Below are 17797 nucleotides of genomic sequence, written 5' to 3' on the forward strand. Positions count from 1 at the left end.
CTGTAATCTGATTACTTTTTTTTAGTAACGAGTAATCTAACGCGTTCATTTTTCTACACCAGTAATCTCATTAAAGTTAGTTTCCTTAGCGTCTCTGCGTTACTATTTTTTCATTGCCTCATAACGTATGTAAAATGAAGATTATTGTAGTCATGTACGAAGAGCATTTTGAATAGAAAATGCTAAAATAAAAGGTTCCCGGTACGTGTTTCCATGACAACCTCTTAGCTATTTCCTGTTTTGGTCTCGTGTCACATGTGTTGTGGGACTGAAGGCGTGGGCCAGGCGGGTGGACATTGGAGGCGAGTGTTGACACGTTGTGAGGGAATGTTGACCTGTGGACATCCATGAATGAAGGTGAGTATTTTTCCTTCATTCTGGAGGGTATCAGCAAAAGGTTGGACTTCCTACATGCGCGGCCGTTCCGTAGCTTTGCTGTAGCAACGACGGGCAGTCATCGCTCCAAGTTGGCAAGCTTTGTTTACATCATATGCGTGTTGCACATTTATGCCGTGAGGTGATGTGTTCGTTTAGCATCTGTGGGATGTGTTGTAAGTCCGATTGAGTGTAAAGTGCTTAGTTGCCACCACGTTTTGTGGCCAAATTGACCGCGTGTGTGTTGAGAGGAGTACTTCCGGGTTGTGGACGCGCATCCGCGCCCGCCACCACCTTTGCAATTTTGTGCAGTCAGTTTGCATTGTTTTACATTGGCACTGATATGCTGTTAACCATAAATTCAGAAGTTTCGACTTTAGGTTTAATCTTCGAGTTAACGGGGTTTAATTGGTCGGTGGAGTTGATTTCAACAAATTCCAAGCAGTTTGTCAGATATTTGTTAGTTTCAGGACTCCGGAGTGACTAAGCTAGCGTGAAATTCTGATATTCCCCTTTAAATTCAATCATCGGAAAGTCAATTACATGTGATGACATTTTTCTGTTGTCAGTCTTATGTTGAGGCGGCAAAGGGAGAAAAATGAGTAAAAAGTAACTGACAGATTACTTTTAAAGAAACTTAGTTACTTTGATAATGAAGTAATCAGTAAAGTAACTATATTACTTTTTTGAGGCGTAATCAGTAATCAGTAATTAAATTGCTTTTTCTGGTAATCTGTGACAACACTGGTCAACATGAATATGGAGTAAAATAATACTTTACTGCACAGCGAAGACGTAAACAGTGAGAGAGCTGGCGTGCAGTTTTTGTGCAGCTAACATGGCATTATGTGTCTGAGGAGAACTTTTGTACTTGTCGTCAAACGTAAGTAAATAGTCCTTTATTTAAAGAAAGTTTGTAGTGTTTACTTTGTAATCGTAATGTATTCTTAGCTATTTTTAACACAAAGTTGAAATTTCTGATGGGGTGGAAAATTTGACAGAACACCGGGCACACGAAAAGGGCAATAAGCAGAGTACAGTGCTGTCCCGGCGGGGGGTTGTGCGACAAGTTCCCGGTCGTCAGCCAAGTGGCATTCTCGGTGGACAAGGAGCATTGTCAGCCACAAAATGCAAGCCACCTCCGTATTAAAACGTGTGCCATGATCCCAGTATTTGACATAATACAAAACACGATGTATTTTAGTCCGTATTTTTCGGACTATAAGTCGCGTTTTTTTTTCATATTTTGGCTGGGGGTGCGACTTATACTCAGGAGCGACTTATGTGTGGAATTATTAACACATTATGATATAATTTCACATGTTATTTTGGTGTTTTGCAGTGACACTGATGGTTTTGTAAAGTTGTTAGCATGTTCTTATGCTATAGTTATCTGAATAACTCCTTATAGCTATGGCCACGTTCTCGTTCTGCCTTTGGCAGTGTATGTTCAATTGTATTATTGATAGGGCTGTCAAACGATTAAAATTTTTAATCGAGTTAATTACAGCTTAAAAATTAATTAATCGTAATTAATCGCAATTCAAACCATCTATAAAATATGCCATATTTTTCTGTAAATTATATATATATTCTGTAAAATAAATTGTTGGAATGGAAAGATAAGACACAAGATGGATATATACATTCAACATATGGTACAAAAGGACCGTAGTGGGCATTTCACTCTACTGTCATTTAAATCTGTGTATGCTGTCCTCACTCCGAAGCGTCTACTTTTTCCAAAGCTAGACAGCTAGTGAACGACGCCTTAATAATTAGACTTCTTCCTTTTTCATCTGATTTATTAATAAAATGGCCTCAAACCATTGTCCTCTTTAGACCGTTGTAAAACTACCAAAAAAAAGTACACAAGCATTGCATTAGCAACAACGTTAGCTTAGCACGCTATACAGGTTCACTAAACATAAACAAAAAGCGTCTCATACAAAAAATATAACATTTCGCTTACTAACATAATATGTACATTCTTTACAACAACCATACTTACGGACAAATCTTGTCCAAGGATCATATAAGCACAACATTATCAGCCCGAGACGTCGTGCAGCCATAATGAAATGGAAAGAAAACAATAAACCATGTCGCAAAGCGACCACAAGAGTTCGCTGTTGGACAGCACAAAAAGTCTTGCTGTAAAACTTACCAAAAGGCAGAATACTTTCTGAGCGGGACATGTGCGTTAATTGCGTCAAATATTTTAACGTGATTAATTAAAAAAATTAATTACCGCGCGTTAACGCGATAATTTTGACAGCCCTAATTATTGACTATTTTATCTTGAAATGGATGCATTTAGTTTGTGGCGCTTTCACGCCCACGTGAGGGCGCACTCGCACTTGTTTACGTGAAGAAGAGTGCTCACACGCCAGAAGAAGACGGACAGCTACGTAGCTCTGAGTGAGTAAGTGAGTGAGTGGGCGAGTTAGCGAAAGAGAATAGACGGCTGCGAACCTACTTTCATTGTTTATGCTTTTAAATCATCTCTACAGAGGCAACGCCTGCGTGTATCATCTTTTCTGTTGTTGTTGTGTGTTTTCCACCCGCGATCGGACACTTAGAGCCAGTTGTGTGGTTGTTTGAACGATGTGCTAATGATAGCGAACGCATGCTAACCTGTTACTTATTACTAATAGTACCTAATTATCATTTATTTACGTTGATGCGAACCTGTTTTCTATCGAGGACCAAATTGATTCAGCAAATTATACGGACGTCCAGCATTGTCTTTTGGGAGTTCGCTGTATAGCCAGGACCGAGCCGTAACGTAGGACAGTATATTCACATTTCGTTGTTCATACACTGTACACTGTACATTTATTTAGCATGTTGTTCTCTATTGTATTTTTATATTAAAATGCCTTTCAAGATGACATGTCTGTTCTATGTGTTGGATTTTATCAAGTAAATATCCCCCCAAAATTCGACTTATACTCCGGTGCGACTTGTATATGTTTTTTTCTCTTCGTTGGGCATTTTATGGCTGGATCGACTTATACTCAGGAGCGACTTGTAGTCCGAAAAATACGGTACTCACTTCCTTGTAAGTCCAATGGTCCCACAGTTGTCGCACACTTGTCTTGGCCGATCTCCGGGTGAACGGAGACTTTCTGAAACCCAAAAAGGCTCTCACGCCTCTCCCTGGTGCAGCTACAAAAGCCTGCAGCCATTTGTCTGACGTGATGTAAGAAATAAACAAATTAATTCGCAAAATCAGCTGAATCCGCAGTCCATCTGCATGCTATACAGCAATGCCGTATTGTAAGATGCTGACCCGGGTGACGTCACATTCGCATTCCTCCTAAACCCGAGACTAGAGCCAGAAGTTACTAATTTTCATGGTGCGGGATTCTAAAACTCACTTCCACACTCATCCAAGCGGTCCATTTCATTCAGGAGCATAAAACACCACGTGAAATATGAAATAAACATGCTTTTTGGTGTCATACGCACTTTAATAAAAATATTTCATTCATTCAGATCTTCAACATGCTACGCTAGTGTTCCCTTAATTTTTTTTCATCAGTGTATTTATCTGTTGAATCGTGTTTGCAAAAATGAGCAAATAAAGCATTGTGTGTTATTTAAAAAATTTTTTCCATTATGTCTCATTCAGGCGCTTACTCGCTTTCCATCCGTGACTGGGACGAGAACAAGGGAGAGCACGTCAAGCACTATAAGATCCGTAAACTGGACAACGGCGGCTACTACATCACCACCAGGTCTCAGTTTGACACCGTGCAGCAGCTGGTTGCGCACTACACAGGTACCATTCGCAAAGTTATTGGATTATGCTTTGAAAATATTTTCCTTTGCCTTCTTATTCTCTGTTTGTAACGTCAAACGTTGACTTTTGTGCTCGTTTGTGCATAGTTGACCCTAAAGTTGTTTTCCACTGTACAAGCAAACATGTTTTGCTTGGTTTTCCCTTCATGTGTTTTTGTTCTACTTCCTGTGTGTTTGTCCCGCCCCCGCCGGGCTCAGAGCGAGCAGCGGGGCTTTGCTGCCGCCTGATTGGCAGCTGCAAGCGGGGCATGCCCAAGCTGGCAGATTTATCGGTGAAGACCAAGGACATGTGGGAGATTCCTCGCGAATCCCTGCAGCTGATTAAAAAGCTGGGCAACGGCCAGTTTGGAGAAGTCTGGATGGGTAGGACGCATGGGGAGGTTGGAGTGGAAGGGGATCTCTTGGAGGGTCTTAGGAGAAGCAGACCTGGATCAGCAAATGGAAATAGTTTTTGTTGTGTGTGTTTTCTGAGCGTATGAGGACAAAAGTATTCGGATGGACTTGAGATCAATGCTAAAAATGTCATATTGTTTAATTGTTGAATTTTGACATGAATCTTAACATTATATTAATTAAACAAGATATAATTCACTTTAATACAAGATGATGTTGTGATCCGTTACAATATAAACCAAGTACGATATATGAGGTCGATACAGGTAGTCCCTGGGTTACGACGTATCCGACTTACGGGATTTCGACTGATTATTTTTGGCTTGCTGATATCCCCTATCTCTCGCATCTCTCTCATGGTCTGGAATGGTCCAGAACGCCGTTCCAGTATAAAATTCAGGGGCAGAACGGTGCTTTGATCCCAAAAATATGACGGCAGCTGTCAACATCCATGTTAAATAAAAACTGCCAGGCTGCACACACGCATCTCCAAGAAAACAATCTACTAAATCAGATTTACATACACAAATGTTAACAACTAGCCTAATAAAATGCTTGTGTAGCGTCATCCGTTTCAACCGCGTGTGAATGAGTTCGAAGAGACAGCCAACTCGCGTTGATGTGCCGATGCGCGCAACAAACAACCCTGGCTGGACTCCAGTTGTCCATTCTATTAGCTGACATACTTACATATGATCAGCATGGATAGTTAGCTCTGAAATGAACATGTTTTCTGCCACAACGAAAAAGAAAAAAAAGAACAAGCTTGTTGAATTAATTCGATACAAAAATTCATTGCAATGCAATGGAAAATTGATCAGATCTTTAAGAAAAAGCAAAGAGTTAAATAGGCTTATTTATTTTATTTGTCTGATGGGGAGGTTCAAAACAGCTTCCATGTTATGAACAGAAAACTCTGATGTATTTTTTTTAGGGCTGTCAAAATTATCGCGTAAACGGGCGGTTATGAATTTTTTAAATTAATCACGTTAAAATATTTGACACAATTAACGCACATGCCCCGCTCAAACAGATTAAAATGACAGCAGCAGTGCAATGTCCACTTGTTACTTGTGTTTTTTGGAGTTTTGTCGCCCTCTGCTGGCGCTTGGGTGCGACTGATTTTATGGGCTTCAGCACCCATGAACATTGTGTAATTATTGACCTCAACAATGGCGGACTACTAGTTAATTATTTGATTGAACATTTTACAAATTTTATTAAAACGAAAACATTAAGAGGGGTTTTAATATAAAATTTCTAAAACTTGTAATAACATTTATCTTTTAAGAACTACAAGTCTTTCTATCCATGGATCGCTTTGTTTAGAATGTTAATAATGTTAATGCCATCTTGTTGAGTTATTGTTATAATAAACAAATACAGTACTTATGTATCGTATGTTGAATGTATATATCCATCTTGTTTCTTATCTTTCCATTCCAACAGTAATTTACAGAAAAATATGGCATATTTTATAGATGGTTTGAATTGCGATTAATTACGATTAATTAATTTTTAAGCTGTAATTAACTCGATTAAAAATGTTAGTCGTTTGACAGCCCAAATTTTTTTTTATTTGAAAGCTTTACAGTGTATCACAAAAGTGAGTACACCGCTCGCATTTCTGCAGATATTTAAGTATATATTTTCATGGGACAACACTAACAAAATGACACTTTGACCCAATGAAAAGTCGTCTGTGTGCAGCTTATATAATATAGTTAATTTATTTTCCCCTCAAAATAACTCAAAATATAGCCATTAATTTCCAAACCCCTGGCAACAAAAGTGAGTACACCCCTTAGAAACTACGTCCATCCCTAAATGTCCAAATTGAGTACAGCTTGTCATTTTCCCTCCAAAATGTCATGTGACTTGTTACAGGAGTGCTGTCAGCATTGCTGCAGAGATTGAAGAGGTGGGAGGGTCAGTTTGTGATTGCTCAGACCATACGCCGCATTCTACATCAAATTGATGTGCATGGCTGTCACCCCAGGAGGAAGCCTCTTCTGAAGACGGTCCACAAGAAAGCCCGCCTGTCTCATCAGAGCATAGGACATGGTTCCAGTAATCCATGTGCTTTGTTGACATGTCTTCAGCAAACTGTTTGCGGGCTTTCTTGCGTATCGTGTATCGTTGTGTATCCTAGCATGCGTTGCAGTGCTACAGATGTAAATAACAATCCAAATTCCTGTTCTGTGCTAATTATTTATTCAGCTACTCTTCCAGTTGTTTCATTAACTGCTAGCTCTGGTATTTGGTAACATTTTAATCAGCAGTGGCGCCATAAAATTGTCATAAGACCATCATAATTACGACATGACTCTGCCATAAACATTAATGAATACTTATGACAAGTCATTTTGTGTCATCGGGCAAATCTGAATACAGTACATGTAAAAGATCCGAGCTGGACATACAGTGGGGCAAATAAGTATTTAGTCCACCCAGGCCTGTAATTGTCAACATGGGTAAACCTCAACCATGAGAGACAGAATGTGGAAAAAAAAACAGAAAATCACATTGTTTGATTTTTAAAGAATTTATTTCCAAATTAGAATGGAAAATAAGTATTTGGTCACCTACAAACAAGTAAGATTCCTGGCTGTCAAAGAGGTCTAACTTCTTCCATCGGGGTTCTAACGAGGTCTCACAAGGCTCCACTCGTTACCTGTATTAATGGCACCTGTTTTAACTCATTATCGGTATAAAAGACACCTGTCCACAACTTCAGTCAGTCACACTCCAAACTCCACTATAGCCAAGACCAAAGAGCTGTCGGAGGACACCAGAGACAAAAATTGTAGACCTGCACCAGACTGGGAAGACTGAATCTGCAATAGGTAAAACGCTTGGTGTAAAAAAATCAACTGTGAGAGCAATTATTAGAAAATGGAAGACATACAAGACCACTGATAATCTCCCTCGATCTGGGGCTCCATGCAAGATCTCACCCTGTGGCGTCAAAATGATAACAAGAACGGTGAGCAAAAATCCCAGAACCACACAGGGGAACCTAGTGAATGACCTACAGAGAGCTGGGACCACAGTAACAAAGGCTACTATCAGTAACACAATACGCCGCCAGGGACTCAAATCCTGCCCTGCCAGACGTGTCCCCCTGCTGAAGCCAGTACACGTCCAGGCCCGTCTGCGGTTCGTTAGAGAGCATTTGGATGATCCAGAAGAGGAATGGGAGAATGTGTTCTGGTCAGATGAAACCAAAATAAAACATTTTGGTAGAAACACAGGTTCTCGTGTTTGGAGGAGAAAGAATACTGAATTGCATCCGAAGAACACCATACCCACTGTGAAGCATGGGGGTGGAAACATCATTCTTTGGGACTGTTTGTCTGCAAAGGGACCAGAACGATTGATCTGTGTAAAGGAAAGAATGAATGGGGCCATGTATCGAGAGATTTTGAGTGAAAATGTCCTTCCATCAGCAAGGGCATTGAAGATGAGACATGGCTGGGTCTTTCAGCATGACAATGATCCCAAACACACAGCCAGGGCAACAAAGGAGTGGCGTCATAAAAAGCATTTTAAGGTCCTGGAGTGGCCTAGCCAGTCTCCAGATATCAACCCCATAGAAAATCTGTGGAAGGAGTTGAAAGTCCGTGTTGCCCAACGACAGCCCCAAAACATCACTGCTCTAGAGGATATCTGCATGGAGGAATGGGCCAAAATACCAGCAACAGTGTGTGAAAAGCTTGTGAAGAGTTACAGAAAACGTTTGGCCTCCGTTATTGCCAACAAAGGGTACATAACAAAGTATTGAGATGAACTTTTGGTATTGACCAAATACTTATTTTCCACCATGATTTGCAAATAAATTCTTTAAAAATCAAACAATGTGATTTTCTGTTTTTTTTTTTTTTTTTTTTTCAGATTCTGTCTCTCATGGTTAAGGTTTACCCATGTTGACAATTACAAGCCTCTCTAATAATTTCAAGTGGTAGAACTTGCACAGTTAGTGGTTGACTAAGTACTTATTTGCCCAACTGTAAATGGAGTTAGTGACATAATTTGCCGGATGACATTTAATGACGTCTGTCATAAGTATTCATTAATGGCCATGATAGTGCCATGTCACAATTATGACGGTCTTATGGCAGTCTTATGACGCCGCTGTCAAATATTTCTGTTAATATATAGTACTTTTTTTCTCAAGTCAAAATTTACATTATCTACAATTCTAATGTACTGTACTGTACAGCCTATATTCTTAAGTAGTTAAAATTGAGGTTTTGCATTTAGATGTGAGGAAATGAGGGAAAATAAGAATGAAGAGATGGAGGTCGGTGTTATTGTATGGTGTTTTTGTTAACTGTTATTTGCACATCATTGAAAAAAAATGCAATTCCGAATTAAAATCAGTTTCTTATGTATGCCTTGTTACTGTAAGTGTAATACAGTAGCCTAATTCATGTGTAAAACCTATTGTGTATTATTGTGTGTTATAGGTATAACCACTAAAAGCAGTTTTCTTTGCATTTCTGTGGTTTTAGGAGGTTTGTCTGGCTCCGTGGTAATCTTCTGGCCACTCTCACCCCTGTGTATAATACAGTACATGTTTTTGGATTGTTATTTTGAGATTTAAAGGTTATTTAGGGGTACTTAAAGGGTTAATTCAAACTTATATGAAAATTCGGGTGACATCGCCAGCATAGGAACGGAACTCGATCGTAACCCGGGGACTACCTGTACTCGCAGCATGATGATGTTAAATATGACCTCAAAAACTCCATGTTCCAATACTTTTGTCACGTCATATAATGTCTGAACTGTTTTTGAAAAACGTAAATCCAGGTGTGCGCCTCCCTCCGTCATCGCATGTGCATGTATCATCACCCTCTCATCATTCGTCTTTGTCACCCTTCTTCCCATCCTTCCGTCACTCCATCCCTCCATTCCAAGACACTAATGACGGGCTGTGCTACTACCTGACCAAGGTGTGTCCTAACAGCACGCCGCTCACCTTGGGCCTGGGCCGGGACGCCTGGGAGGTGCCCCGGTCCATGCTGTCCCTGCAGAGGAAGCTGGGACACGGCTGCTTTGGGGACGTGTGGATGGGTGAGACCACACACATAAAAAAACACCACAATCAGCTCATTATCAACATTTGTAGAATATTCATTCTAGAATATTTGACAAAACAACTAATAAACAGAAAAACAAGATCTTTTCATCAATTGGAATGAGTTCATCACTAGTAGACATCCATCCGTTTAAACTGGGAGGGTGGCAGCGGATGAACATTCGTTCATTCGCTGCCACCCCTCCCACTTTAAACGTCTATGGCAGTCAATGGAAACCAATGAGTTTAATTTTGAGGCATTCACGGGTCACCTCCTGTTGATTTTGGAGCATTTACAGTTCAATTCCTGTTGATTTTGGCTACCTTAAAGGGAAGTGACTCAAGAATGTCCCCAAATTAATAGGAAGTGACTCAAAATCAACAGGAAGTAACCTAAAAATGCCCTCAAATGAATATGAATACTCTAGGGCTTCAGCTATCACTTATTAAAGTAATCAATCCATTGAATGGTTGGTTCGAATACTCAAGTAATCGGATAATGAACTTCTAATATGTAGCGGACTAAATTTTAGGGGATGTAAAGCAAAGTGTTTATGCTTGCGATGATTATTATGGCTTGCTAAGATTGCACTTTTAAAAGAGCATTTACATGCGGCTACAAAAAAAAGAAGTGTTTTTCTTCAAACGAAGCAGAATTGCACTGTCATTTCACAAGAGCAATAAGTGCATTTAAAAATGAAATACCTGAGCTTAGCCTCAAATTATATCAAAAAATAACTAAATGTGGATTGAAGTACAACAAAAGAGCAATTGGCTAACTTGCATAGCAAGTGTCTGCTAGCTTACATGCTATAATAGGGTGACCAAATGTCCTCTTTTGCCCGGACATGTCCTTTTATTACGTGCTCTCCGGAGGGTCCGGCCGGGTTTCATAAATTCATGAAAATGTCCGTTTTTTAATGATTTTTCACGGGACCAATTTGAAGAGAAAACCTCCAGCCGCTCAGAAGCAGCGCCTGCCTGCGTTGATGTGGCTCTGACTTGTAGGGGCGGGAGAAGGAGTACATCTTCTTGTTTTTTGTTGGCAGTTTACCCTTTGTTTCATGTGGAATTACCACCATCTAATGACGGTTGACAGTTTGGAAAGAAACCAGACTACAGCAAGGAGTTTTAAGACATGGCTCCATACACCATTCTGCAGGTTTCTCTCCTGTTAATGTCGATCACGTTATATGTGTAAACAGAGATGCAGTATATTGTATTAGTCTTGTATTAATTGTTCTGTGTTCGTGTATTTGGTTGAATGTTAGTATTATATTTTAAATAGGAGCGCCTGCCCAGTTGACAGTTTTTTACGATAAATAGGAATATAATGGCAACTGTTGACTTCTGTCGGAGATTTGTACTGGCGTAATCTGTAAAATCCCGTTTGGTGTCGCATTATTGCGCTGCCGATGATTGTAAACTTTTATAGCAAAGTTTGATTTTGCCTCGCCCAGTACTCGCTAACAGGGTAGCTATCAGTGCGCTCAGCCGCTCTAGGCATTATGGGCTATGTAGTTTTAAACTGCTGCATTTGGAAACATGCTGGTTGAATAGCTTGTCAGTTTATTTCGGTTACTGTTTGCGTACAATCTAGAACACTGAATGAGAATAAAAATTGAGTGGGAATAACAATTTGTCAACGACAAATAGTGATAGTAATTTATAAAAATGTTGAGTTGGCACGATATATATATATATATATATATATATATATATATATATATATATATATATATATATATATATATATATATTAGTCATTATTCGTTTTTTTTTTTTAAAGGTTTGATTTTTTTTTTTTTTTTTTTTGGAAGAATAAAGCGTGTTGGGTAAAAAAGATATTTCCATATAGTGTATAACATACTGGACTGTCTCAGAAAATTAGAATACACAATATTCTAATTTTTTGAGACAGTCCTGTGTATATATACAGGACTGTCTCAGGAAATTAGAATACACAATATTCTAATTTCCTGAGACAGTCAGGAACACAATATTCTAATTTCCTGAGACAGTCAGGAAATTAGAATATTGTGTATTCTAATTTCCTGAGACAGTCCTGTATATATACACAGGACTGTCTCAAAAAATTAGAATATTGTGTATTCTAGTTTTCTGAGACAGTCCAGTATACTATATGGCAATAGGCCTGTTTTTTTTTTTTTTTTTTTTTTTTTCTTAAATAAAACTGAATTTTTCTAACCAGACGGAGGAGGCACACTTTAAATATATTAAAGTTATATAGGCATCTTTGAGTGGACTTCGGGTAAAATTCAAGTATCTCGAGGCCGGGCCGGGTGTCCTCTTTTTTGGAAATCAAAATATAGTCACCCTGTACTATAAAATGCTATTTTTTTCCCAAACTCTTAATAAATCGTTCAAACACATATTCACACCAAGGAGTGCTAAATATACTTCAAAACTAAATAACGAATGCATAAACAAACATATTAGCTCAAACAAAAACATACCTTATGTCTATTTTAACAGGGAGCAGCTGGATTCAGCCATATTACACCTCATTTGCGATTGTGTACTTGTGTGGAATTTCCAATGGAATTCACATTGCATTGATGCCATTGACGGCCATGTATGTTGAATCTATTGGTGCCAATGTACTTGGATTCCATTGATGCATATGTAAGTCACTGACGGCCATGGAAGTCCAAATTTCCCATTCATTTTCAGTGGCAAAAAAACAACAACAACAAATATCCCCAAATCAACAGGAAATGAACAGGTATCAATAGGACGTGTCCCCCAAATGTCCCCGATTCCATTGACACATATGAAAGTCGATGCCTTTGATGCCCATGGACATGCAAATTTCCTATTCATTTCCAGTGGCATTAACATTGCATTGAGGCCAATTTAGACAGATGCCACTGACGGCCATGTATATCAATTTTATTGATGCCAATGTACTTGGATTCCATTGACGCATATTGATGTTGATGCCATTGACGGCCTTGGACGTCCAAATTTCCCATTCATTTCCAATGGCAATTACTTTGTTTAATGCCATTGACGGCCATATTTGTTGATTTTATTGATGCCAATGTACTTGGATTCCATTGACGCAAATGTAGGTGGATGCCACTGACGGCCAAGGACGCCCAAATTTCCCTTTCATTTTCAATGGCAAAAAAACAAATGTCCCCAAATCAACAGGAAATGACCAGATATCAATAGGGTGCGTCCCCAAAATGTCCCCAAATGACCTGATATGTCTAGGACACGCCCCCCAAATGTCCCCAAATGACCTGATATGTCTAGGGCACGCCCCCAACTGTCCCCAAATGACCTGATAGACCAGGATGCGCCCCTTAAACTCTTCCCAAATGACCTGATATGACCAGGACCCAAATCAACAGGAAGTGACCTGATATTGTCCCCGAAATGTCCCCGAACCAACCTAGGTGGTGCTAAGATCTGTATCTCCACACAGCAAAGCTCCAGAGTAATTTCTCCAGAAATTGCAGTTTCTAGTTAGTCATATTTTAGTCATTTCAAAATGCGTTGGTCTTCGTCTAGTTTTTGCTGATAAAAACTCAGAATAATTTTGTCTTGTTTTGGTCGATGTTTACTCGATATTTCATCTGTAATATTTGAAAGTTTAATTCCAGAAATAAATAAATTAGGGCTGTCAAACGATTAAGAATTAATTAAAGCTTAAAATTAATTAATCGTAATTAATCACAATTCAAACCATCTATAAAATATGCCATATTTTTCTGTAAATTATTGTTGGAATGGAAAGATAAGACACAAGATGGATATATACATTCAACATACGGTACATAAGTACTGTATTTGTTTATTATAACAATAAATCAACAAGATGGCATTAACATTATTAACGTTCTGTTAAAGCGATCCATGGATAGAAAGACTTGTAGTTCTTAAAAGATAAATGTTAGTACAAGTTATAGAAATTTTATATTAAAACCCCTTTTAATGTTTTCGTTTTCATAAAATTTGTAAAATTTTCAATCAAAAAATAAACTAGTAGCCCGCCATTGTTGATGTCAATCATTACACAATGCTCATGGGTGCTGAAGCCCATAAGATCAGTCGCATCCAAGCGCCAGCAGAGGGCGACAAAACTCCATAAAACACAAGTAACAAGGTGACATTGCACTGTGCTGTCATTTTAATCTGTTTGAGCGGGGCATGTGCCTTAATTGCGTCAAATATTTTAACGTGATTCATTTAAAAAATTAATTACCGCCCGTTAACACGATAATTTTGACAGCCCTAAAATAAATGTAAAAAAGGTTTTCCAAGTTCCACTATTTTGAATGAACATTGACAGATGAACACATATTGCAGCATCTACAAATCTATCATGTGATAATACACACTCAGCTGGAAAGTTGTACAATACTTTAAATTAATTATACCCACCTGGACGCCACAAACTGTAAGTAAAAAAAAAAAAAAAAGTTGTCCGAAAGTTTAAGAGGACGCTCGCCGTTAGCAATAGCCAAAGGCTAAAGCGAATGTGATGCTAACGCTACGGATTACATTTAGTGTGTGATGATCACTCAGTACAGACCTTTAAAGGTGAAAGCAACATTGCATATTCTCTCTTGCCAATATAAAAAGACAAATCTTACTGTGAGTGTCTCAAAACAAGCAACTGGAAGACTGGAGAGGACACTAGCGGACACAATCAGACACTGCTACGATGCAAGCTAGCGACAGATAAATCTCCCACTTTGTTAACATGTGAAGGAAACTATGGCGCATTCTTGTCTTGTCAGACAAAAACTGCCATTCGTGTCGTTATGTTTTAGTCTCCCAAGACACGTTCTTAGCTCGTGATCATCTCGACATTGTCATGAAAAAAATTGTTCGTCAACGAAATATTTTCGTTATAGTCATCGTTGACAAAAACAACACTGCCTCGAAGAGGCAAAATTTGATTAAAAGGTTTTTGGTTATCGAATTACTCGAGTTAATCAATTAATCGTTGCAGCACCAGAATGCTCTGGTTTCAGTGCCATTGGCGGCGCTAGACATCTAATTCATTTTGACTGGACTGCTAGCGCCGTCAATGGCAGCCAGTGAGCTAACTTAAACGTGATTCTAATAGAGAAATTTGGTAGCAATATGTTAGTTCCTTTAAAAAAAAAAAACAACAAAAAACAAAAAAAAAACCACACTTTTTTAAAACAATATATCAATTCTTGGTGGTAGCATATCGATAACCTTTTGGACTACAAAGTATCACAATATATTACCTTTTCATATATTGTCACACCCCTACTGTATAATGGTGTGTTTTTCAAGATAAGAGTCAGTTTCTAATATTGCTCCAGCTAACTTGCTAAAATAATCCTTGCCATCAAATATCAACGTATCATATGTTTGAATTACAGTATACTGCCTCCTCCTGGCCAAGGTGGACATATGATGAAAAAAGCAGTTTGCATTTGGTTTAAGTATGCTATTATACTAGTATATTTTCGATAAAGTACTGTAATGCAGAGTAATGTTTTTTCTTCAAAAACACGTTGGGATCATTTCTGTTTCTGGTTTGTGAGTGACTGGAAAAGATGAGTGATTTTTCAATTCATTTCAAAATTATTTGATTCACCAATTACTTCAACTTGTAAGTCAATGTACTCTGTATAGGACTTTTGCATCAAATAATTACTCATATTTAAAAGTTTTTTTTAATTGTTTATCTTTAATCAAAAACAGTATTTGCCCAAATACAATCAAAATAAATATGAATGCAGATAAGAATCATCGATAAACATGTTTCCATTCCATAAAATTATTAAGTGAAATTTAGAATTTTCCAATATTTTAGGACATTTCAATTGGTAATATACTCAATTTAATAATAATCTACTAAAGCAATCTCACTGCTTGCGCTGCTATTTATAAAGGACTATATTTTCAATGTAAATGAATATTGAAATTATCATACTTATAATAATGAATACTTATACTTGCTTGTAATACTTGTAAAACTACTAACTAATACTTATAATTAGGGCTGCAACTAACAATTATTTTTTTATAATCGATTAATCGGGCGATTAATGAAACGATTAATCGGATAAATGTCACTTTTTTTGATTACCTTCACAAATTATCTTGAAGTTGTCTTCGTCATGTTGTAAGTAACAGTGAAGACAAAACGGATGACTATTTCCACACAAAAATGTTTTATTACAGCTTCCTGACTTTAACTGTACTGTAGTTCACAACAGTAATGTTTTAAGTACATAAAACTTGTTAAAGTTGTTTAAAAAGGCTCTGAGTACAAAATATGATCAGAATTTCTCAGTACACAAATCAGACAAAAGTACTGTTCATTCAAATAAAAACGTGATGTTGACATTTTTTTCTTGTGGACAAATTGCTGATATATAAATTGTTTCTATGACTCATTTATTTTCTTTAAACAAACTAAACAGCAAAATCAAATAAGGAGGAGGCAGACTGTATTGAATCCGTTTCTTTATCAAACAGTTTTCCATAAATAAAATCCAAATCCAATTTCAAAGGACACTCTTTTGTATGACAATTTACAGTTTGATGTGTGTGGTTTCTTTCTAAAAAGAAATGAGACAACTTTACTTTCTATCAGTAACACAAGTGCTTCTCCAAAACACAATACAAACTGACACTTAAGACACTAATATGCATAATCGCTAACTAGATTAGCGCTCCGTGCTAAGTAGTAACTTCTCATCAAGAATAAAAACAATACAATCATTTACTCACCTCTGACGGAGGCACACTGGATCTAACAACACAAAAGACAATCTAACTCTCAATACTTCATAACATTGATTCAGCAACCCAACAGCAGCAGTTGCGGCAGTGAACTCTCTCTCTCTCTCTCTTGCAACAATTACAGTGCCCTCCATAATTATTGGCACCCCTGATAAAGATTTTTTGTTAGCTTCTAATATTTTTTTTTAATTCAAATAATATGGGACCTTAATGGAAAAAAAGAGAAAAATCCAACCTTCAATACAAGTGCATTTATTCAGTGGGGAAAAAATCCCACATAAAGAAAAAATTATTTGACATCAAATAATGTGTGTCACAATTATTAGCACCCCTGGTGTTAATACTTTGTACAACCCCCTTTTGCCAACAAAACAAGGTCTGGGGACTGAGATGGCCATGGGAGGAGCTTGATTTTGTGTCTGGTGAACAATTTCTGTGTAGATTTGGCCATATGTTTAGGGTCATTGTCTTGCTGAAAGACCCAGTGACGACCCATCTTCAGCTTTCGGGCAGAGGGCAACCGATTTTGATTTAAAATGTCCTGGTATTTCAAAGCATTCATGATAGCATGCACCCTAACAAGAGTCCCAGGGCCTTTGGAAGCGAAACAGCCCCACAGCATCACTGACCCACCCCCAGACTTCACAGTGGGTATGAGGTGCTTTTCAGCATGCACATCTTTCGTGGCACGCCAGACCCACTTAGAGTGTTTGTTGCCAAAAAGCTCAATCTTGGTCTCACACAAAAATATACACGGTTCCAGGCTTTAACTGGGACCGTGTCCTTTGGTCAGATGAGACCAAGATTGAGCTTTCTACACAGAAATGGTTCACCAGACACAAAATCAAGCTCCTCCCATGGCCATCCCAGTCCCCAGACCTTGTTTTGTTGGCAAAGGGGGTTGTACAAAGTATTAACACTAGGGGTGCTAATAATTGTGACACACATTTTTTGATGTCAAATAATTTTTTCTTTATGTGGGATTTTTTTCCCCACTGAATGAATAAACTTGTATTGAAGGTTGGATTTTTCTCTTTTTTTCCATTAAGGTCCCATATAATTTGAATTTAATTTTCAGGGGTGCCAATAATTATGACGTGCGCACGTGCAGCCTTACATTACACAGAAACAAGGACCCAAATGGGACTGCTCATAGCTGCTGGCAAAAATCGATGATCAAATTAGTTGGCAACTAATTTATTAATCGATTTAATTTATTAGTTGTTGCAGCCTTACTTATAATAATGAAATTCATACCTAAAAATAGAGATAGATGTAGGTAGGTAGGTAGGTAGGTAGGTAGGTAGCAACTAATCGATTAATAAATTAGTTGCCAACAAATTTGATAATCAAATACTGCCGGCAGCTATGAGCAGT

General features: G+C 38.1%; 1 protein-coding gene across 5 annotated transcripts in view; it reads left to right on the plus strand.

Moving 5' to 3' along the window:
• The window catches only part of yrk (Yes-related kinase), a 76656-nt gene that overhangs the window by 44225 nt on the left and 14634 nt on the right, over window positions 1-17797 (plus strand). For 4 of the 5 annotated variants that reach the window (XM_057827264.1, XM_057827267.1, XM_057827269.1 and 1 more), the window contains 2 exons: window positions 4013-4162; window positions 4381-4545. In XM_057827264.1, the coding sequence (XP_057683247.1) occupies window positions 4013-4162; window positions 4381-4545 (315 nt within the window). Of the gene's footprint in view, window positions 1-4012; window positions 4163-4380; window positions 4546-9498; window positions 9655-17797 lie in introns of all 5 variants that reach the window. The other variant, XM_057827265.1, reaches the window with a different exon arrangement.

The sequence above is a fragment of the Corythoichthys intestinalis genome, chromosome 22 (genome assembly GCF_030265065.1).
Source record: "Corythoichthys intestinalis isolate RoL2023-P3 chromosome 22, ASM3026506v1, whole genome shotgun sequence".
NCBI classification, from domain to species: domain Eukaryota; kingdom Metazoa; phylum Chordata; class Actinopteri; order Syngnathiformes; family Syngnathidae; genus Corythoichthys; species Corythoichthys intestinalis.